Below are 25611 nucleotides of genomic sequence, written 5' to 3' on the forward strand. Positions count from 1 at the left end.
CTTCCGTTCCATCGCCGGCCTCATGGTTCTTGTAGTTCGCCGCTACAGGCTGTGTATCGGGTAACCATCGCGACCGATGCTGGACCTTCCGCTCCCAGCGAGCTGACGTCACAGGCAGGAGCCGCTTGCCTCTGATTGGCTAGCGCGCTGCCTTTGAGTAGCGGCTGACAGGGGAAGTTCCTCCTTCGTCATAATGGTTACCGGATACACATCCTATAGCGGTGAACTACAAGAACCATGAGGCCGGCGATGGAACGGAAGGTAAGGTGAGCATAATATGTGTACCTTCCTTTCCATCGCCAGCCTCATAGTTCTTGTAGTTTGCCACTACAGGATGTGTATCGGCAAGCATCGCGACGATCCCCTGTCAGCCGCTACTCAAAGGCAGCGCGCTGGTCAGTCAGCGCACTGGCCAACCATCCGCTGGGAGTGGAAGGTTCAGCATCGGTCGCGATGGTTACCCGATACACAGCCTGTACGGGCGAACTGCAAGTTCCAGGAGGGAACGGAAGGTAAGGTGAGCATAATATGTGTGTGTGCGTGCGTGCATATGTGTTTGTTTGTGTGTGTTTGTGCGTGCTTGTGTGTGTTTGTGTGGACTGCAAGAGCGGCTTAGAGCGCGGTGGATGTACGGAACTGGAAGTGTGGCCAGTGAGTATTTTGCTCGTACAGCAAAGCTTGCTCGTAAACCGAGTTACAAATTTACAGCAAGCTTTGCTCATTAGGCGAAATACTCGCTAACTGGGTTACTCATTAAGTGAGGTTCCACTGTATTTTAAACCCTAATTAAAGAGAACCTGTCACCAGACTTGGGGCCTATAAGCTGCGGCCACCACCAGTGGACTCGTATATACAGCATTCTAACAGGCTACTGTGTAGAACGTAAAAAACACTTTATAATACTTACCTAAATGGTCGGTGCGGAGCAGATGGGTCGGCTGGACATCTGCGTTCTCCAGTACTGGCGTCTCCCCTTTCTGCCATCTTTGTCCTCCGTCTTCTGAAGCCTGGGTGCATGATGCATCCTACGTCATCCACACTAGCCAACACTAGGGTCCTGCACAGGCGCACTTTGATTTGCCCTGAGCAGGGCAGATCAAAGTATTGTAGTGCGCGTGCACGGAACCTTAATACTGGCTATTGTTGATGATATCAGATGCGTCATCCACACTAGCTTCAGAAGAAGGAGGACAAAGATGGCCGAAAGGTGAGGCACCGGACCCGGAGAACGGAGACACTCATCCGACCAGTCTGCACTGCACAAACCGTTAGGTGAGTATTATAAAGTGATTTTTACATTACACAGCATGGCCTGGGCTCTGAAATACGGTATTCTTGAATGCTGTATATAACAGCCCACTGGTGGTGACCGCAGCTTATAGACCCCAAACCTGGTGACAGGTTCCCTTTAAATAAATTACTTTTTTATTATGAGAAATCTGATTTACTAATTTAGGCATGTGTATTATGTTAGAAAAACACACAGCAAAATACAGAAATCGTGATATGCTAACGTCATGGAAAACCGTTTGTGACACTAAAAACACATTGAGGGAAAACACTATAAGAGAAATTTTTAAAGCCCTTTTTTACTTGTGGCTGCATTGCTGTTCTTTGCACCAAATTTATCAAAGTGTTGCATGACGTTTGATAAATTTTGGCCATCTTTTAATATAATTCCTCTGCATAACTTCTTCACTACTAGGCAAGTTTCCATTTTTCGTTTTTTCCTCCCTTTCTTCCAAGAGCCAGAACTTTTTTATTTTTCCACCAATCTTGCCATATGAGGGCTTGTTTTTTGCATGACAAGTTGCACTTTTGAATGTCACCATTCATTTTTCCCCATAGTGTACTGGAAAATGAGAAAAAATTCCAAGTGCGACGCAATTGCCAAAAAAAGTGAAATTCCACAATGGTTTTTTGGGTTTTTTGTTTACCATGTTCACTATATGGTAACACTGACCTGACAGTATGATTCTCCAGGTCAGTACGAGTTTGAAGATACCAAACATGTATTTTTTTTTTATTTAAGTGGTGAAAAACAATTCTGAAATTTATATATATATATATTAAAAAAAATAATAATAATTGTACACATTTTCCGAGACCCGTAAAGTACCATTTTTCAGGATCTGGGGCTGTGTGATGCATGATATTTTGCATCTTGAGCTAACTTTTTTTATTATACCATTTTTGCATAGATGAGATGTTTTGATCGTCTCTTATTACACTTTATTGCAATATTCTGTCAACTCAAATAACAAAATTCTGGTGTTTGATTTTTTTCTCATTATGACCTTTACCAATCAGATTAATTTATTTTGTATTTTGATAGATTGGGCATTTCTGAATGAGGAAATACCAAATATGTGTATTTTTTTATTTGTTTTATTTTTAATGGGGTTGATTTGAAGTTTTGTATTTTTTTTTCCACATTTTTAACACTGGCATGAGTTAACTCCTACTGTCAGAGATTGAAAGCGGGATTTAACATGTGTGGGTGGATCTCCGATCAGATCAGCCGATATGTGTGCAGAATGTTATGTTTAATATTTTATATTAATTTTTGATTATCACTTATGCAATTTATATATCTTTAATAATTTTGTATTTCTGTATTAGCTTTGTGTTATTCATAAAAGCAATAACACTGGGTGTAGTATCTTTAAAGAGGCCTTTGTCTAAAGTTTCTTTGTTACTGAAGGTCCAGAAAACTGGACAGAACTAGTTTTAAGGAATTCAGCAGGATCCATTATTTAAGAATTTGTTATTTCCAACTTTCATTCCATTTTTGGTCATGTACTAAGCCGTCCCCTTTTCTTTTGTGATTTTAATAAACTGGTGTTTGGGCATCTGAGATTCAGACAAAGCCTGGTACACGGACAATAGCTGTGTTCTTGTGTTTGTCTTCGATGCTTCGCTATTAATTGCACCAACATTGGCAGATCTGGAGATCCCTTTGCATCTCACCCTAAATTAGATCTCCCAGGAAAGGGGTTTCCACGACAAAAAAATATGCGGGCCACAGCTCAGTGAGTCAAGAAAACTGCAGCCGGCCGCAGGGATGTGACGTGTGTGGCACTTGACGTGATGTCACCGGAGCGGGGAACAGCGGTCTACAATAGCACCTCTCACAGGCACTATTGCCAACACAAGGTATTTGAGAGAAACATTGTTTCTCAATACAATATCGAACTAGAGAATAAAAAATATGGGTGAACCACGCCTTTTAGTCTTGCTTGAATTTTATCCACATAACACATCACACAGATTACATCCACTTTTGAAAGTTGGAAAAGCAGCATAAAATAGCAAAACAGTCTTAATTTTTTTACATGAAAAACTTCCCCCCCTTTTTAATGAAGTGCCAAAACCATTGATAAAATTTCTCCTTTTGTGTATTGGGACATTGTACTATGCAAACTGACTATTTTAAAATATTTTAACAATAAATTAATTTATAGTAAAGCTAAAACTATTCATCAATGTATTGTAGTTTCCACAATGTGATGCACTATTGTCCATTTATTAAAAATTTGAAATGAAAATACCATAGTCTGAAAATGAATTCAGCCTAATAATGTGCAAAGTTATTTAGAAAATACCATACTCAGGTCTATATTTAAATGATAATGATATATATTTATTAAACTGAATGTAAAAAGCAAGTACAATTCTTGAAATGAAATATTGCAGCATATGTAATTTATTAAATTATTAGTTTTAGGTTTCTAGTCATAAATCTTCAATGATTGTTGTAGGTTAAAAGGGTTTTCGAGAAAGCTGATCCATGAAACTCTTAAGCTCCTTAAATTTTTACGAAATCCAGTGTGAATTACTACTTGAGAGCTGTAACCTTTTAATGTATTGTTGAGTTCAGTTTCTTGAATTTCCAATGTGTCACCTTTCAATTGTTAGCACTGTAAAGGACATCATGAAAAATGGTTTGCTTTGTATAAAGAAGGGCAAGTTATGTGACCGCTGTACTGGAACACTGAAAGTGTTTTTGCATCATCTCTACTTATTTTCTTTTTTTGCAGTTACTAAACAGTATCCGGTATTTGTGGGGCACAAACCAGGAAGAAACAACACACAGAGGCACAAAATGGACATCCAGCAGATCATGATAATGAATCGGACGCTGTACATAGCTGCTAGGTTAGTAAATCCTGTATCATAAATCACTAGCCAAGCAAACTTTAACTATATACTAACATCTCCTGATCCAGACACAAAATGACAAAAAAAAGGACAAAAAAGAGACAGTTGCACTCTAAAATGCTAAAGCATGAAAACCATGACTGTAAGAATATAAACATGCATTACTGCTAAAGTAAATCTAAGAAAAAATTGAGATATTTACCATACAAAAGCTTCCATTTCTATATCTGCCCAGTAGCCGCGTCAAGGCACATTTTGTATACTGGGTACCTACTTTGAGCTGAAACCTCTCTCTGGGTTTAAAAACCTCCTGTCTATGGGCAAGTAGGAGCCTGCTGTAGAGAATAAAATCACCTGTAGCCAGTCGGGGAGGGGTGCATGGTCAGAAGGCATGACCCCTCTTAATCTAGACAAAAAAAAAAAAAATCTCCTAATCCAGAATATACAATAGACGGGTACTGTCCTAGTTAATGAAAACCAAGATATAACCTAAAGGGAATCTGTCAAAGAAAACACTATTAACTTTCAGAAATGGAATTAATCGGCAGGTTAATAGTGTTCTGATACTTTGCAAATCCCGCACTGAGAGCCCCGCTGCTGGGACGAAATGATCTTTATTCCTCTCAGCAGCTTTGGACATTCACTAATTCACATAGAGGCATGGCCGGCAGAGTTTCAATCACTGCTCAATACATACCGAGCGATGGTTGTAACCATTCCCGATGCACTGACTAACATCCAGCTCTGTACTGATGCAATGCATGGCTTACTGTCAGTCAGTGCCAAGGCGGTTACAGCTGCCATTCGCTATGCATTGTGCAGTGACTGAAATCACGGTCGCGCCCCTATGACTGAAAGTCTGAGGCTGCTGTGAGGAATAAAGATCATTTCCTCCTGGCAGCTGGGCTTTCATGACGTCAGATCACCATTAACCCTGGAGGGTAACCCTATATCTGCAGGTTAATAGTGCTTTATTAAGCTACATTTTACCTTTAAATAAGATTGGAAATCCTGTACAATATAGGGAATCATGTTATGGAGCAGAAGGAGCTAAAGAGATCGACAGACTTTAGGTTTGTGGAAAAAGTTTCTATTGGAATGTCTTCCCCATTCTGGGTATAGGAGTCATGGGTTGGTCAACTCATAATAAGTGATTGATGGCCTTTTTTATGAATTCATAGATTATTATCAATTACTTATCAGGACGACGCACAGGACTCCTAAGCTTAAAGTGAGGAGACATTTCAAATAATAAATTACAAGTCCTACTGAATCTTTTCCCAGAAACCAATATATCAATCCGTTCATCTCCTCCAGCTCTATTTCATGCTGTCCACATGTTCACTGTTCACTGTGACAGGTTCCTTTTAACGTCTAGTTTATTACAACATAGCCATTGAATATAATGTCTTAAAACCTCATTAAAAGTGTACGGTGTTGGATATTGCTTACATAATAGGCATGCTGTGTTACTGCTGGAGGATTCATGTATAAAGGAGGAAAAAATATACAATTGCCTGCTACTTCTTTTCATTTACTCACTTGTGTTGATTCCTAATGACTTGTTATTGTAAGGAAAAAAAATCTCATGGGTTATTACAGAACGGCCATTGTTTGTCTAACACTGTCCAGGAATGTGTGGATGAGAACTGATAGACCTCGTGCGGCTTAGGGTACCTCATTATACTACAGCAGACATAGGTTACACGGAGATATCTTCTGATTAACTATTCCAGGCCTTTACTGTTGACAACTTTTTTGGTTTTCCATTACAAGGTGTGAGAGATGTGCACAGATCATCCCCATCACTGTGACATCAGTGCTGGAGTATCTATCTCCTTTTAATTACCGTGAGCTTTAGACCTTTGACTGGCGTGATATTCTTCTCATTATCACAGTGTACGGTTTCATCTCGATGCTTTTACTACTTCCATTGCAGAATTCTGTACCAGTTAAAAGGACCTGGGTAATTACCATAGCAGACAATAGAGGCGATAAGATTCGCTCGTCTTGTGTTAGCAGACTGGAATAAATGCGGAGATATGGGTTTGTTCTAATTATCGTCCTTTGAATGTAATTTATAGATGATTATTTACCAGCCGAATGTTCATGTCAATCATGGCCATGCATTCATTTATTGTTTTTTTTCTTTTTTCCTAAAGAAAATCTTCACTCAAGTGAGATAAAATAATAATGGTGAAATCTATGTTAGCTTCTAGGCTTAAATATTAGTTCGAGCACGAAAATAATGTTAATACATTACTAATATATCGCGTCTCTTAAAGTGTCCAATGATCTGCCATAAAAATATTTTAATGCAGCTTTCCTTGTTGACATACATCTAATATATAAAGCTGAATGTGCGTGTGTGTATGTGTGTGTGTGTGTGTGTGTGTGTGTGTGTGTATGTATGTCCGGGATTGGCATCTGCACCGTCGCAGCTACAGCCACAAAATTTTGCACACTCACACGTCTGGACCCCGAGAGCGTCATAGGCTATGTTGTGAGGCAAAATTTTAACCCCGCGCATCCCAATTTACCAATCAATTTGGCTCCTATCTACATAATGGGGAAAAAGTGAAACAAAAAGTGTATCCGCACCGTCACATTTACAATCATAAAATTTTGCACAGACACCTCATGTGACCCAGGGAATGTCATAGACTATGCTTTGACAGGAAAATTTAACCCCACGCTTTACAGTTACTTTCCAAAAAACATGCCTCCATTGAAGTAAATGGAGCCTGGAACTACAGGTTATTAGTAGGAGCTGTGAGTGGTTGCTATAGGAACAAAAGACATTCATAGTATAAGAAGCTTATATGCGAAGTAATAAGATGTCGGTGGGGAGACGGATAGAGAGAGACAGAAAGAGACAGACAGAGAGAGACAGACAGAGACAGACAGGGAAAGAGACAGACAGAGACAAACGGTGAAAGAGACAGACAGAGACAGATGGGGAAAGTGACAGACAGAGAAAGACCTGAAAAGAGACAGATGGGGAAAGAGACAGACAGACATGCAGACAGGGACAGAGACAGGGAAGGAGGAGACAGCCAGAGAGACAGTCAAAGATAGATGGGGAAAGACACAGACCTTGATAGAGACAGACGGGGAAAGAGACAGAGAAATAGAGACAGACAAAGACAGGCAGCAAGGAAAGAGACAGACAGGAAAAGACACAGACAAAGAGATGGGGAGACAGACGGGGAAAGAGATAGACCTGGGAAAGAGACAGACCTGGAAAGAGACAGATGGGGAAAGAAACAGAGAGCTAGAGACAGACAAAGAAAGAGACAGGCAGAGACAGGCAGATGGGGAAAGAGACAGACGGGGAAAGAGACAGACGGGGAAAGAGACAGATGGGGAAAGAGACACGGGGAAAGAGACAGACGGGGAAAGAGACAGACGGGGAAAGAGACAGACGGGAAAAGAGACAGACGGGGAAAGAGACAGACGGGGAAAGAGACAGACGGGGAAAGAGACAGACGGGGAAAGAGACAGACAGGGAAAGAGACAGATGGGGAAAGAGACAGACGGGGAAAGAAACAGATGGGGAAAGAGACAGACAGAGGCAGACGGGAAAAGAGACAGACGGGGAAAGAGACAGATGGGGAAAGAGACAGATGGGGAAAGACACAGATGGGGAAAGAGACAGACGGGGAAAGAGACAGACGAGGAAAGAGGCAGACGAGGAAAGAGGCAGACGAGGAAAGAGGCAGACGAGGAAAGAGGCAGACCTGGAAAGAGACAGACCTGGAAAGAGACAGACCTGGAAAGAGACAGACCTGGAAAGAGACAGACCTGGAAAGAGACAGACCTGGAAAAAGACAGACGGGGAAAGAGACAGACAGGGAAAGAGACAGATCTGGAAAGAGACAGACAGAGCACATTACTTGGCCAATTTAGTTAAATCTGTGTGGAATATCTGTGGTGTTGAAATATATGTTGTGAAATGCTTCTATTAGCTTAGTTTTTGCCTTTTAATAATTACATTTCTATCTATTTGTTTTGTGGTTTTTGTGTGCAGAATAGATTTTTGTTAATACATTCTATTTTGTTAACAGCAGTTATTAACCTGGGCGAAGCCGAGTAGTACAGCTAGTATATCATAAAATGTCTCTCCTTCCAGGCATGTCTAATCTAAGACTAAATTTCTTATCTTTCCTGGAGTTTTCCTTTTTCATCTAAAGTAAATTCTACATTTTTTGTACATTAAAGGGGTGGTTCACTACTTAGCATTACTGGCCACATCGATATAACGTTCAGAAACAAGACTTTTCTCAAATACCTTGTGTTGGCAATAGTACCTCTGAGCGATTCTATGCAGTCCGCTCATCCCCATCGCGTGATCCCCAGTCTCCGTGACCTCTGACATCCAGTGATGTCACGCCAACTTCCAGTGAGTGGGCTGTGGGTGGAGTTTCACTGCTCGTCACAGCCCAGCATCGCTCCTGCTTGCGGCGCTCTGCAGCGATGGAGAGAGTGCCCAAGATGCTGGGCTGTGATGAGAAGTAAAACTACGCCCACAGCCCAGTCACTCACGAAGACTGGGGCTGAGCTGGGTGATGTCAGGTCATCGGGAAGTTGACGTGACATCACCAGATTTCAGAGGTCATGGAGGTCATGTGATGGGGATAAGGGGACTGCAATAGCGCTGCTAACACTCAACTACTCCTGCACTGAAATCAACTTTTTGGACACCATCATTAAACTATGGAACAATGAAATAGAGACATCCCTGTACAAGAAGCCAATTGACCGTCCAACATACCTGAAATGGGACAGTTTTCATCCAAAACACATAAAAAACTCTATTGTATACAGCCAGTCCATCAGGTGCAATCGGATATGCTCCAACACTACAGATAGAGACAATCACCTTGAGGACCTCAGAAAGACGTTTCTAAATCAAGGCTACCACCCAAGAACAATTGAAAACCAGATTGGAAGAGCCACCAGAATATCAAGAAACCATCTCCTACATTATAAAACTAAAGAAGAAAACAACCGGGTACCTCTTGTAATCACCTACAATCCAAATCTGGAGGTGTTAAGGGGAACTGCATGGAAACTACAACCATTACTGCAAAAAGATGCCTGATTAAAATCTATTTTTCCAGACCCCCCCACTTCTGTGTTTTAGGCAGCCCCCGAATCTAAGAAGCATCATTGTCAGAAGCTCCCTGCAACAACAACAGGAACATTTCCCTGCAACCAGAAAAAAATGTAAGACCTGTCCATTTATATTGACAACGGACAAGATAAAAGATCCCAGGAACCTTCAGCTGCACCACAATTAATATGGTGTACTTGATTATATGTACCAAATGTCCAACTGGGGGTCTGTATGTAGGGGAGACAGGACAACAGCTCAGGACAAGGATGAATTCTCACCGCCACACAATTAGAGAAAAAAGGATGAATCTACCTGTGGCCAAACATTTTTGTAACCCCGACCACAGCATCATGGACATGAAATTGCTGGTATTGAAAGGGAATTTCAAGTCCCAAAGAGACAGGAGAGTCTGGGAATACAAACTTATAATGACCTTTCACACATTCAGAGCAGGAATGAATGTGTCACATGGATTTATGTCTTTTTACATCAGTTAAGAAATGTGTTCCTCAGAGCATCTGTGGGCATCACAGCCGGGACCAGACACCCCAATCAGAGGACAATAAAACTTTCACACTGCTTATCTATGAACTACAACAATATTTATGGCCACAATAGTTTGCCCCCTTTCCATAGTGATAGTTTTGCTTCATATAACTTGTTTTGTTTTTTTTTACTGTAGTATTCTATGTCCTGTTGTGCATAAATATGTGACTCTTCAGATTTTGTGTTATACCATGCCTGATGAAGAGACCTGAGTAGTCTCGAAAGCTTGCTATTATTACCATCTTTTCAGATAGCCATTAAAAGGTATCAACATCAACTACTGAGGACTCTCAGTTCTTTTAAACAAACTTTTTTTATCTCTACTGGCTAACACGGTACAAAGATATATTTTACCTGTATTTAGCATGTCACCCATGCAGAATAGGTCTTTCACATTAGATCAATATAGATCACTATTTTCATAATGTGTGAGTCTAATGCGGGCGTCACATGGTACGATCTATCGTATCGTAGCAATCGTACACGCCCCCGTCGTTTGTGCGTCACGGGCAATTAGTTGCCCTTGGCGCACAAAGTCGTTAATCCGCCGTCACACGCACTTACCTGCTGAGCGACCTCGCTGTGGGCTTCACTTCCTGAAGGGGGAGGGACGTTCGGCATCACAGCGACGTCACATAGCGGCCGGCTAATAGAAGCGGAGAGGCGGAGATGAGCGGGACGTAAACATTTCGCCCACCTCCTTCCTTCCGCACTGCCGGCAGGAGCCGCAGGACGCAGGTAAGCTGTGTTCATCGTTCCCGGGGTGTCACACGGAGCGATATGTGCTGCCCCGGGTACGATGAACAACCGGCACCATTTCAAATAAACAATTTTTTAAAAATAAGCGACGAGTACATGACTCACGATTTGTGAGCGATTCTGCGTCGCTCGGAGGTCTCACATGAAACGACGTCACAAGCGATGCTGGATGTGCGTCACGAAAACCGTGACCCCGACGATGCATCGCACGATAACTCGTCTCGTGTGAAGCCCGCTTAAGGCTAAGGATATGGTAAGCAAACATCGGATTGATCTCATTTTAGTGCAAAACTATGGGCCAGTGTCCATCCGCGATTGATTTCTCATGCCATAGCGGCATGCGGAATGAATAACAGCATGCTGCATTTGGCAGCGAGTCTCGGCTCACGCACCCCCATTCAAGTCTATGGGAGTATGTGAAACATCGCAGTGCACTCGAATGTCATCCAAGTGCAGTGCGATATACGCAGAGACAAACAGTGGAGGAGATGGGGAGAAAGTGCTCCCTCCCTCTTCTCCGCACCTGTGATGCGATCTTTGATTGATGGCACACTATACACTGTACATTGTATGTGTGCAGAGAAGGCTGTCAAGCAGAGTGCCAGGGAGTACTTACTGCAAGTACACTGTGTAGAGAGTGGGAACTGTTACTATTCTATGATCGTCCTCATGACTGAAAGGAATTGGCTACAGGGAGGACATGAATTTTATTTTCTCCCTGAATCCGCACACTATTTACCTGCAAATTATCCATATACAGCAGGTGAAATAAGTATTGAACAAGTAACCAATTTTCTTAGTCAAATATATTTCTAAAGATGCTATTCACATGACCATGATCCCAAACACACAACCAAGGAAACTCTCAATGGCAATCAGAGAAATGACCCAGCCAATCACCTGGCCTAAATCTAATAAAAAATCTATTGAATTAACTAAAGCTCAGAGTTCATACAAAAAGCCCATGAAACCTTCAGGCATACATATTACTGAGGAAAGGGGTATACAGCAATGGGGGGCATACAGCTCTAGAGGGGGCAGTGGCTCTGGAGTGGGGAGACAAACAGCTCTGAGGTGGGGGTTTACATGCAGCTCTAGGGGTATATAGCTCTGGGGTGGGGGGGACATACAACTCTGAGAAGGTATACAGCACCGGGTTGGAGGGAACATACAGCTCTGGGGATATAGTAGTATGCAGCCCCCATATTCCTCTATGTAGTTTTATAAAGCCCCCATAGTCCTCCATATAGTATTAAGTAGCCCCCATGTAGCATTATGCAGCCCCCATATTGCACTATGCAACCCCATATGGCATTATGCAGCCCCCATATGGCATTATGCAGCTCCCATATGGCACTACGCAGCCCCCATATGGCATTATGCAGCTCCCATATGGCACTATGCAGCCCCAATATGGCATTATGCAGCCCCCTTATGGCACTATGCAGCCCCATATGGCACTATGCAGCACCCTTATGGCACTATGCAACCCCAATATAACATTAAGCACACCCCATATAGCACAATGCAGACCCTTATTGCATTAGGCACTCTCATGTCGTATACAGCCCGCATATAGCACAGTGCAGACCCAGATAGCATTAGGCACCTTCATGTATTATATAGCCCCTATAGTTGTCTGGCCACAATGATTAATACACACTCACTTTTCCTCGTTCCCCCGCTGCTCCGGTCTCCTCGGCGTGTCCACTGCTGTGGCTCTGACCCCACTGCAGGTGCACAGTGTTGACATCACCGCGCTCTGCTGCAGAGCTGTCAGAGCGTCAACAGTCACAACGGGGAGAATGATGAGAGCGAGCGCACTGCTCCCTCTCTCATAATTGCTTTCAATTGTATCAGCAACTTCGATGCCGATACAATTGAAATCGTGATACTCGGCGGGGGGCAGGCCGGTGACAGCGTGGGCAACGGGCCCACCTGAGTAGCGGTACACCACTCCTGCCACCATGAGTGGGCCCCCCGGCAGCCCAGGGCCCCGGCATTTGACCGGGTGCTGACGCTGGCCCTGATGGACTCAGATTAAAGGGAAAAATCTGGTGACAGGTTCCTTTTAATGTCACTTGGCCACCATATAGCCATAGCTTTTAGTGGTTGTCAGCTAGATCTCCTCTATAGGGGGTTGACATATTGAATAAGAATACGGCATGCCAGGTTAGAAGATATATCAGACTGGTTCTCTGCCATATTTGAGCATTGTCCTAGATCAGTAAGCCTGGATGATTACTACATTAATGATTTTCATTTTTTTTACATTGTGCTCACTTTCACAAAGATAATGGTGAATATACACAAAGATAAAATTCTCGTAAATAAACCCAGGAGGCTAGGACGTTTTTTTTCTTTTTTAACTTGTATTATTTTTATTAAAGAGAACCTATCAGCAGACTTTTGTAATGTAAAGACATTGTTGTAATGTCACTGACACAAGCTCCCACCTAGCCTGAAATCCTGGAAGCTTTCCCACTATGCACAGGAGCACTTGTGAAAAGATTCACACCCTTCAGGAATCCTCAGAGTTGTTCATTCCGCAGCTGTTGCGGCACAACTCGTGTAGACATACATTATATTGGTGGTCATGGGTCACAAATAGCCAGGAGCACGGGAGAATAGTCTGCTCGAGCAAGTCTATGTCATGGTAACTAAATTTGGCAATGCTGAGCAGAGGTGTGAGAAGGAGATTTTTGGTCTCTGTTTGTGCTAAAGTAGCGGAATTAAATGCTGGTTTATTATGTACAATTTATGGAACTCGGTGTTTGGGTAAAACAAAGTGTTTTTTGTTTAGAACGGAAAAGACTCTAGTTGGTAAACCAGTGAGTTGTATGAGGAATGGAGACTTCTCTCTGTGTTAGCAGAGGTGGGAAGTGCAATTATACTGTTATTAGGTTTCCTTTAAACGGGACTGCTTATGTCATAGACTAAACCTAGCAATATGAGAGAGCAAACCAAGCAGAAAGGTTTTCAGGTCTTCTCAATGCAGCCACATTAATGAGGATTCCTTGGCAATTTTTAGGTATCCATGTGTGTAGACCTATACTGCTGCTTTGTGACTGATTTCTAATGGGGTTCAATCATCCACAATGCAAGGACAAAAATGAAAGCCGTAAATTAAGACTGGAAAGGCGCAGCCCAGACAACATGGGGGGTGTCCACTAATACTACTTTAGCTAAAAATGATCAGCCTGATTATTTTGTCTATTGTGTTGCAGCATTTCTCTGCAGAAGAACAAAACGGGCACAGCAAATTAAGTTGAAAGCTAATGTTATTCTTCTAATGACCTAGACTGTGCTTTAGCCATTAAAGTGAACCGCAAGATAAAGTGCAGCGTCCAGCTCCTAGGAAGCAAACAGAAGTTCTTCTCTTTAGCAAATCCAGAACACCCCATATTGCAACATTTGGCAGACAACAGAACCTAATTACAAAAGAATTTAGCCACAAGCGTTAAGTAGTTGTTGGAAATCCTCAACTCATTTCTAGTTATTTGGCACGTGGTATAAATGTAAATGGTTTACTAGCTCTGCTCCCAGATGCTCCCTATTAACCTGTTTCATGCCAGTTTTGCAATTTATTCAATATCCTTACAGAAAAAGTTACTATGAGGTCATGCATAAATGGAGTTTTCTGAACTACCAGCTTGTCATCGAAAACTATTTCATCTGAATTTTGGCTTCACAGATAAATGAATCGCCTTCATGTATGAATGTAATAGCATCTTCTCATTGATCTCAGTGGGGCTATATTACTGCCTTATTAAGTCAAGATTATTAAGTAAAAGTTGAAAAAAGGTTCCAAGTAATTATTTGTTCAGGCTTAGATCAAACACATGATCTACTAATGACCATTCCAGATACAAGAGGACATGAGTGGCCAAATCTTTCATCAGATCTAGGGCTAAATCACCAAACTGCAGGATACTAGGCTGAGAAAGTCATAAAATATTACTTACATTTTGATAAATATATTTGAGCTATAGATGTGAAGAAGATATTTATATATTATTTAAAACTGGACATTTTCCCTTATTTTATTCACATACTATTTTATGTTTGTAGTTATACTACTTCTAGTCCTTTTAAACATTCCTGAAATAATACACCTAAAGCTGGGGTCACACTAAACGACAGCGACAACGACGTCGCTGTTACATCACCATTTTCTGTGATGTAGCAGCGACCTTGTAAGTCGCTGTTATGATCGCTACTTAGCTGTCAAACAGCAGCCGAAGCAGCGATCATAACGACAGTGCTGCAACATGTGCAGAGAGCAGGGAGCCGCACACACTGAGCGCTGGCTCCCTGCTCTCCTAGCTACAGTACACATCGGGTTAATTACACGATGTGTCCTGCAGCTACATGTGCACAGAGCAGGGAGCCGCGCACACTGCTTAGCGCTGGCTCCCTACTCTCCTAGCTACAGTACACATCAGGTTAATTACACGATGTGTACTGCAGCTACATGTGCAGAGAGCAGGAGCCGGCACTGGCACCGTGAAAGCGGCGGAGGCTGGTAACGAAGGTAAATATCAGGTAACCACCTTGGTTACCCGATGTTTACCTTGGTTATAGCTTACCGCAGCTGCCAGATGCCGGCTCCTGCTCCCTGCTCGCTTCATTTCGTCGCTCTCTCGCTGTCACACACAGCGATCTGTGCGTCACAGCGGGAGAGCGACGACCAAAAAATGAAGCTGGACATTCAGCAACGAGCGGCAACCTCACAGCAGGGGCCAGCTCGTTGCTGGATGTCACACACAGCGACAGCGACAGGACGTTGCTGCAACGTCACAGAAAATGGTGACGTAGCAGCGACGTCATTGTCGCTGTGTGTGACACCACCTTTACTTATGTTATAAGGACTGCGCAAGACCTCTAATGGTGTCCTCTGGGATTTGGCACCAAGAAATTAGCAGCAGACGTTTTATCTCCACAGATGTCCGATCAGATTGAGGTCTGGGGAAGTTACAAGCCAAGACTACACTGAACTCTTTGTAAAAATAGATTAGGAACAGTACAAGGAGCGTGATAGCCTGGCAGGTACAATATCCTGCTGAAAGATGCCACCAAGGCCAGATTTCCCATAAGGCTAACCTAGACCATGGCCTGGAGCGCAGGAGTCAGAGGGGCGTTTATACAGAACAAAAAACAACCAAACATTTACAGATATTTCAGTATTATTTTGAAAAGTCCATATAAAATGCTGTTTTTTAAATTTATATCAATATACATTAAATAAATTGATCAGTACATGTACGTAACCCATCTCTACTGCTTGCGCTGTCTTTCTAAGTCACAGGCTCAATCACAAGGGGCAGTGCTGCAGTTACTACAGTTTTTTGCATCACTGTCACTTCTGATTATGCTAACCATCCTGGGTGGTAGACGCTGTGGGAGGGGGAAATGTGAGTGCAGCACTGGCTTTCTGCTTTTATCTTCACTACCACCATAACTTCTAGATGTTACAGAAGACGCTGTGCGGGTGAGACTAAAGACTAAAGAGCAGTGAGTAACACTGGGGGAGAGGGCACAGAATTATGTGTTCTGGCCTAGGGTGTACAAATGTGTAAATCTGGCCCTGGATGCTACTACTAATAGGGAATACTCTTGTCATGAAAGGGTGTAACTGGTTTGCAACAATGTTTAGGCAGGTGATGGATATCAAAGTAACATCAATATGAATGCCAGGAATCAAGATTTCCTAGCAGAATATTCCTTAAGGTGCAGTTACGCTTAAAGATTATCGTGAATGTGCATTCCGAAAAATTCTCGTTTCACGATTATCTGTCAGTATAAACTGGCAGCCAATTACCCAACAATCAATCAGTCATCACATTAAATGATGTTTTGTGCTGCTCAAAAGATCATCATGCTCGGTAGCGCATTGTCCTAGAACAGCGGCAGTCCGAGTGCACATAATAATCTATTCCAGGGTGCTCAGTGCGCTTTGTCTATGCAAATAGGCAATTAAATGAGGACCAATCAGCAAAATAGCAGCTGATCAGGCGTCGTTTAGGACACCAGTCATTAGGTATAAACTTATTACATTAGTGCATTTTGGTGCCATCTTCGTAGTCCAGTTCTGATTTTAATTTGCCCATTACTATAACTTTTGGGCAGTGCACAGGGGTCACTATGGACACTCTGACCGGTCCATAGTGACAGTGTGACCGTTGTATAGACTGGAAGATGCGCTGCCGTGAAGATGAAAAAAGCCCACTGGGTATTAGCAGTGATTTTTATTTCAATGCGTTTGAGAGAAACCCCTCTTCTTACAATAGCATGTAATTGTTCCTGAGGAAAGAGAGAGGTTTGTCTCCGAAACACATTGAAAAAAAATCACTGCTTAAACCCACAGGGCTTTTTTCATCTTCATGTCACCACGGCATCTTCCTTACCATCCAATGGTCATCCTCTTCTCCATGTGGAGCCGCAGCAGTCAAGGCTTTCAGGTTCCTAACAGTAAGTTGTGACTCACACAACTGCTGAATGTGAGCTCCCTTAGGCTATGTGCGCACTAGAAATGTGAAGTTTCTCAAGAAAATTTCTCGAGAAACTTCTGGGAGTGAAAGATTTCCGGACCTCCGGAAAAAATCCGCACCAAATCCGCATGCGGATTTGCCGCGGATTTTCCGCGGATTAGCCGCGGAATAGCCGCGGAATTGCCGCGATTTTCCCGCGGGTGGTTCCCTGCGGATTTCTGCAGGCTGTACTGCCGAAATCCGCAGGGTACCTGCGGAAATAATGGACATGTTCATTTTCTCAAGAAAGTTTCTCGAGAAATTCTTCTCGCGGAAATTTCTTGAGAAAAATCCGCACCAGTGCGCACAGCTATTTTTTTTTTCCATAGAATTTGCTGGGAAATGTCTGCACAAAGATTGCAGACATTTCTCAAGAAATTTCCGCGGCAAATCCGCGGGTAAATCCGCGGGTAAAAAGCTCTAGTGCGCACATAGCCTAAGAGAGTTTTTTTTCACCCTGGTGTCATCTAATAAGACCCTAATTGTGTGTTATTTGTCTTCCAGCTTTTTTTTCTATAATGCACAGAGTGTTGTGAAACCTTTCTATCATAGACGGAATGGGCTTTTTTTTTGTACAGCAAATCTTTTGCATGGTTCACCTAGACTAGTTAGCTATCAGTGACTAGGCATGTTTCTGAGCATATGAAAATACGTTTTGTACTAATGCTAGGACATCCGCGACATGAACAGAGCCTGGTGTGGTTCTCTTTGAAGAAATAGTGACACTTGCCAAGATTATTGATCTTTACAATATCCTCAGCAATCCATTTCCTCCTAAAAAAAAGATGGTTGTGGTTGTTTCAAGCTATAGGTCTTCTTTTTATTAATTTGTAATTTCATTAGATTTGGTTTTGTCCACTTGAGTTTAGTCCCCATAATTAGAGAGTGTAAACTAAAGTAGGTATTTGGGTTATAGCCACACCCAGTTCCTGAAGCCTAGGGGAGCCTATTTCAAAAGAAAAACACTATTAAAGAAGCACTCACATCAAAGTTGATATTATATATTGCAATCATCACATTATATAGCACTGTGTACTTACAATTGCTCATTTTGTCTTTCTACTCAGTTAATTCTTCTCTTTTCTCTGCTCTATGTAAAAATAGGAAGTCTCTTTTCCCTGCAAGAGTCATCACTCTCTTCTACTCCTGACCCAGCTGCTCCCTCTTTTCCCTGCCAAGGACTTTGTACTGATTACTCATGCAGGGAAAACAGACTTCCTGTCTCTAAATAGAGCTTAGAAGGATTTAGCTAGTCAGTTTTTAATCATGTGATTACCGTATTTAAAAAAAAACTGACCCACACATCCTACAAGTGTGTATAGGTGCCAGCTGAAAACCTAGCAAATACAAAATGGATACAGCCGCACACTAAATGCCATCAATGTATAAGGGAACTCTGGTACTGCATTACTGCTATATGAAAAAATGAGATTTTTAATTTATGAATTGGCCAATGCATGTAAGCCCGGAAACCAACGGCAAGGTAAATCTCAATATTTAAAGGAGTTATCCGACATAAACTCAAAAATTTTTGTTAAGCTAATCTGTGCTGTATTGTCATATAAATCACACCTACATTGTTATTTTTTGTTTTCTAACTTTTGTTCCTCTTGAATTCACCCTTTATTCTCTGCAGCTTCTTGTTTACATTCAGATCCAGCAAACATGACCACTTCCTGTGCAGAACCTCAGTCAGAGCTGTCACCACCCAGCCTCAGTGTCCAGCACCACCCCAGTGTCACGCCTCCCCCCCCTGCCCGCCCCCTGCACGCACATTCCCTGTCAGTATATTCTGCCCCAGCACCTGACCTATTATCACTACAGCATTGCAAATAACAGCCCCACATCGGGCTGTGCACCGCACACGCACACATATGGCTCTGCACCGCACACATATGGCTCTGTACCGCACACGCACACATATGGCTCTGTACCGCACACGCACACATATGGCTCTGCACCGCACGCACACATATGGCTCTGCACCGCACATGCACACATAGGGCTCTGCACCGCACACACACATATGGCTCTGTACCGCACACATATGGCTCTGCACATGCACACATATGGCTCTGCACCGCACACATATGGCTCTGCACACGCACACATATGGCTCTGCACCGCACACGCACACATATGGCTCTGCACCGCACACGCACACATATGGCTCTGCACCGCACACGCACACATATGGCTCTGTACCGCACACGCACACATATGGCTCTGTACCGCACACGCACACATATGGCTCTGCACCGCACGCGCACACATATGGCTCTGTACCGCACGCGCACACATATGGCTCTGTACCGCACACGCACACATATGGCTCTGTACCGCACACGCACACATATGGCTCTGCACCGCACGCACACATATGGCTCTGCACCGCACACGCACACATATGGCTCTGCACCGCACACACACATATGGCTCTGTACCGCACACATATGGCTCTGCACATGCACACATATGGCTCTGCACCGCACACTTATGGCTCTGCACACGCACACATATGGCTCTGCACCGCACACGCACACATATGGCTCTGTACCGCACACGCACACATATGGCTCTGTACCGCACACGCACACATATGGCTCTGTACCGCACACGCACACATATGGCTCTGCACCGCACACGCACACATATGGCTCTGCACCGCACACGCACACATATGGCTCTGCACCGCACACGCACACATATGGCTCTGTACCGCACACGCACACATATGGCTCTGTACCGCACACGCACACATATGGCTCTGCACCGCACACGCACACATATGGCTCTGCACCGCACGCGCACACATATGGCTCTGTACCGCACACGCACACATATGGCTCTGCACCGCACACGCACAAATATGGCTCTGCACCGCACACGCACACATATGGCTCTGCACCGCACACGCACACATATGGCTCTGCACCGCACACGCACACATATGGCTCTGTACCGCACACGCACACATATGGCTCTGCACCGCACACGCACACATATGGCTCTGTACCGCACACATATGGCTCTGCACACGCACACATATGGCTCTGTACCGCACACATATGGCTCTGCACACGCACACATATGGCTCTGCACCGCACACGCACACATATGGCTCTGCACCGCACACGCACACATATGGCTCTGCACCGCACATGCACACATATGGCTCTGCACAAGCACACATATGGCTCTGCACACATATGGCTCTGCACACGCACACATATGGCTCTGCACACGCACACATATGGCTCTGCACACGCACACATATGGCTCTGCACCGCCCGCCCCCCATCCCCATCCCCATCGGGAACACATGTAAGGAATACATACTCACCCGTCCTCGGTCCCCGCCGCTCCTGCACGTTCGCGCGCTGTCTGTGCTCTGACGTCACCACTGTGCTGAAGAGAGCACAGACAGCGGGAGGGACAGTGATGCTTCTCATCAGCACTTTCAAATGTACCGGCATCGGTGATCTGTGATGCCGGTATATTTGAATGTGTGATCCTGAGCAGGGGCCCGGTGCTGGAGCTGACACCACGGCAGCTGCCGCCAGGCCCCGCCCCCAGGTCACGGACCCCACAGCAGTGCAGGGGGAGGTTACTGGAGAGTAACAGAGGTGCGGGGGAATGTGTGGGAGGGTGCAGGGAAGGGGGCGGGGACTCTTCGCACTGTACAGCCCAGCAGGGAGGCGACATGCTGTTCCACATTTGCATGTCAACATGGTCCTGCCCATGTTGACATGAAATGACCGGAAGCAGCAAAATCGCGGCAGGAGCGGTCACATGACCACTCTGAGCCGGGGGAGAGGGGCTGACAGCAGGGCAGGTAAGTGGTCTCTATCTACTTACCTGCCCCAATGTAGCCCCATAGGGTAATAAAAAAAAAAAGTCAAAGAAGCTGGATAACCCCTTTAATCATGTGATGTCCTAAACCTAATGAAAAACAGAAGAATTTACTGGCTAAAAGGGCAAAAAGGCAATTGAAAGTACACAGTGCTCTATAATATCATGACTTCAATATATTAAGAAGAAAGCATTCTTGCGGGAGTGCTTCTTTAATGATTTTTGATCAGTGGGGGCGTAATTGGAAATTTCTCATTTTTTGAATCTACAAGCTGCAAGTTACTCCTCTGCCCATAATGGTTAGGAAATCTATCAGAGATTAATTTTACAGATTTATTATACAATTTATTATACATTACAATGTGATTTGGCTTCTATGACTGGTTATAATTTTAGTATCCTACAATGAATATTAATATTTGTCTTACTAAAATATAATTGGTATCATATTAAAAATGTTCCTTCATTTCCAGGGACCACATCTACACAATAGACCTTGACACGTCGCACACAGAAGAAATCTACTTCAGTAAAGTGAGTAATGTTCATGTGTCTTAACTCTGAAATACTCACAGTACAGACCCAGAAAGACTATTAGATGCCCTAATTCTAGCAAAAAGTTGCACTCTTTATAATAAAACCGGTTTTATTTAATCAACCATATTCTTGTTCTGTAGAGATGGGGTCTACTGAACCGCTATATGCCTCTAATATCATGTCATGGCATATGTATGTTTTTTTTTCTCAGTTCCATATGGAATTTGGCATTTCCTAATGAATACTGTAAGGATCAGACACCACATGAGAACTAGACATGCCCCGTACAGGCCGCGTGCATGATCCCTTTTTTAGGAGTCCGAACTCTTAACTACGGCTACTCTCTGTTAATCAATATGACCAGTGCAAGCAGTAAATGTACTATTTTTTTCATAAATGCGTAATAAGACTAATTTCGATATCTAATTACTATCGAGAAAGTTAAAACATAAAATCTGTGAATACATTGCATTGCATTTCTGTACGACTTAAAGGATGAGAAGGGTTTGGGAAATATCACATTCACTTACCATATTAAATGCTTTCATGAAGTGCAACAAATTACAGTGAGCTTTTGAGACATTTTGCCTGTAGTTTCTAAAAGAGGGAGACGTAGCATTTACTATTTAGTAGGTCACTCCCCGTAGGACTCCTTTTCATTCTGTCTGTACCATCACACTTTGGGATGACAAAGCACCTTTGAAAATAGGAAAACACAGTTATTTAATACATGTGTTTATGAAGAGGGGTTTCATCTTGTGCAGTATGTTCTCTTCATGGAAATGTCTCAGAATCCCTGAAGGATTATCCATCAGCTGGCTTTCATCCAGCCGAGTTATGCCTTTGCATTATGCCTTAACACTTAGTTAGAACACAAACAGTCATTTTAACAATGTTTTATCTAGTTGTTAATAAGTGTTTGGCTTCATTCAACTCGTTAATTCACAAATTTACTTTTAAAGCGAAGCAATCACCAGGATGTTCCTATATGAACTAAAGCTAGTTCTATACTGGCACTATCAGGCTGAGTCTATACATACTTTTAGTGGTCAGATTGGATGTATAGCTTTTGAAACACAGCTACGGTCTTATACATGATGGCCATGGTTTGGGCAGTATGTATCCTCTGACAAGATCTCTATAAAGCGCACCAATCACCAGCATCTTCCTATATAAACTGAAGCCAACACTATACTGGCACTATCATGCTGATCCTATACATGTCTTTAGTATTCAGATTGGATCTTTAGTTTTTAATATACAAGCAAGTAAATGGACAGAAATGTACAGCTTATTGATTGGCAGCAGCTGCCGAATAGCTAATATGTGGGTCGGGTTTTGCTATCTAGTCCCGCCTCTGTCTGCTGCCTGGCCTCTGTAGGTGCTAGACTGTATGGGCTGCTTTTCAACATGCCCCTATCCCTTGACAGAAATTACTCATACCTGGAAGGAGCCCATACAGTCTACATAGCCTACGCAGCAGACAGGGGCAGGAATAGATAGCAACCCCCCCAGATATTAGCTATTTGCTGCTGCCAATCAAAAAGCTGTACATTTCTGTAAATTTACTTGCCTGTATATCAAAAACTATAAATCCAATCTGAATACTAAAGACATGTATAGGATCAGCATGATAGCGCAAGTATAGTGTTGGCTTTAGTTTATATAGGAAAATTCTGGTGATTGGTGCGCTTTATAGAGATCTTGTCAGTGGATACATACTGCCCAAACCATGGCCACCATGTATAAGACCGTAGCTGTTGTATACTAACCAGGTATGTTGGCTCTGAAACACAGCAGCATTACAGAATCAGACGTACCTGGCTGTGATCATTTCTTGGTGTCCACGCTTTGGGCCGCATCTATCAGCTGTCAGGTTCTTGCTACCTTTTTCTCCCCAGAATTATATTGTCTTCACACTGGTACATGTTTTTATGAATCAAGATAAAAATCAGAATATAGACTCATGTTTTATATAGTCAGATTATGTTTATTAGTTTTTACTTGTACAGGTAGCAATTTAAAGCCAGATTACATAGTAATGGGCACAAAGCTGCAAAATGACTGTCCAAAATTGTTTTGGGTTTCTCATTCAATTTTGGCACTACTTTTTTGTTAGAAGAAATCAGGATAATAATAATAAGCTAATATTAAACTACTAAGGTGATAAAAATAAGCTGATGAAAGAGCCCTTTGTGGCTCAGACACCTAATCTTAGGCCATAGAGCATGAGGGTGTTCTGCAGCAAGTGCTCACTTCCTCTGCAGTGCCTCTACAGGGGAAATAAAGCATAACATGATCTCAGTGAATACAGGCTGCCTGCGTAAGGCACAAATGTATACACTGTTTTATACACTAGACTGCAATTCATTATTTGTATTTTTTAAGTCACTGTCCTCTTTTTGTCTTGTGGTATTAGTTGCCATTTTTGGTGCCAAATGCGTTATAATGACGCATGCGATTCATGAATTTGGTACAGAATCAGAAATGCCCTAAAATACTCAACATACACCATGAGAAGGGGACTAGATTGGATTTACATCAAATTTTGCGATTTTTTTTAAAAAGGCTGATAATTATAAATAATGAAAGGGCACCACCCGTTGGGATCTCCTGATATATAACAACAACTACCAAAGCAAGAGAAAGAGTATATCACAAAATAGGATCACCAACACTTTATATTATAGAAAAAACAATTTTTATTAATTCATTATTGAAACATTCTGTGTGAACAGGTCGTGGCCCCAGAAAGGGAGGGCACACAGACAAACAATTAAAAACATTTAAAAAGCCAATGAAGGCATGGTTCCCCAGCACGCCAACCTCCAATGCATAGATGTAATATTAATATAGAAATACAAATATACACGATACCTCCAATAAAGAATAATTAACCCTCTATAGTAAACATTGTGCACAGGGACCCACTGGTATGCAGGTGAAATGTTTGAAAAATATATAGCACAAATACACTTGCTCAAGGGCAATAACCACTACTTGTGGTGCCTGCAATGTTAGGCCAGTATAAAGATGTAAAAGATCCGCAAATAAGACTAGATCTGCATCATACCCTAGCAGATGCCTTAGATATTAGACCTGGGGTAATTTTAGATGTTTACGGATATCTAGAACATATTACAGAGCCTAATAACACAATAGTTATGTCATAATAAATTCCAGCAAAGACCCCAGATACAAATTCAGGATCAATAATAGAGGCTTGAGAGATACAGATCCCAAAAATCAAGATCCAGCCTAGCTTGAATCATACTCACACCTAACGCAGCATTATAATCCCCAGGGGAGGGGGGGAGGGAAGATGAGGTAAGGTGGAGGAGGCTAGGGGCGTGCGACCCCACGCGTATCGCCACAGGCGTGTGGCTTCCTCAGGGGAGAGAGAGAGTACAGTGGATGTCTGAAATGTGCCCCATATAAATACATAACTACCTAAAAGGTAATTACTCACCAGCCCATGTGTAAAACGCTAACGATGGCGGCCGCCATCTTGGATCGGTCACATGATTACAGGAGGCCTGCCTACAGTCCTAATGCGCATGCGCGGGTATACCCGGCGTTACTCAAACAGAGTAACTGCTTTTGTGAATTAGACCAAGGTATTGAATGAGTAAGTGCACATCACAGCCTATTTGCTGAACGCTGCAATGTAAATAGCGATTTTAAATCAATGATTCACAAACAGGCGAGCACTTACATGTATATACAGTACCAGGTTAAGAATTTTAAGCGCAAACACAGAAAAGCACGGGTTAGACATAAGACTTTTAACCCCTTAAGGCATCTCCTTATTGAAAATACAATGTACAGGATTCATGTCCGAGTCTCATGAAACAAGGTGTATATCCAAATAGTCTACAATACATGGGAAACTAGTCTATATGTTCATATAGAACAGAAGACCAGTTCACCGGGTATGATGCAGATCTAGTCTTATTTGCGGATCTTTTACATCTTTATACTGGCCTAACATTGCAGGCACCACAAGTAGTGGTTATTGCCCTTGAGCAAGTGTATTTGTGCTATATATTTTTCAAACATTTCACCTGCATACCAGTGGGTCCCTGTGCACAATGTTTACTATAGAGG

At 42.9% G+C, this 25611-nt stretch overlaps 1 protein-coding gene across 7 annotated transcripts in view; it reads left to right on the forward strand.

Moving 5' to 3' along the window:
- Positions 1–25611, forward strand: part of SEMA6A (semaphorin 6A) — a 327645-nt gene that overhangs the window by 128603 nt on the left and 173431 nt on the right. For all 7 annotated transcript variants that reach the window (XM_075324986.1, XM_075324988.1, XM_075324987.1 and 4 more), the window contains exons 3-4: positions 4041–4158; positions 21441–21501. In XM_075324986.1, the coding sequence (XP_075181101.1) occupies positions 4041–4158; positions 21441–21501 (179 nt within the window). The remainder of the gene's footprint in view (positions 1–4040; positions 4159–21440; positions 21502–25611) is intronic.

The sequence above is a fragment of the Anomaloglossus baeobatrachus genome, chromosome 1, assembly GCF_048569485.1.
Source record: "Anomaloglossus baeobatrachus isolate aAnoBae1 chromosome 1, aAnoBae1.hap1, whole genome shotgun sequence".
Lineage (NCBI taxonomy): Eukaryota > Metazoa > Chordata > Amphibia > Anura > Aromobatidae > Anomaloglossus > Anomaloglossus baeobatrachus.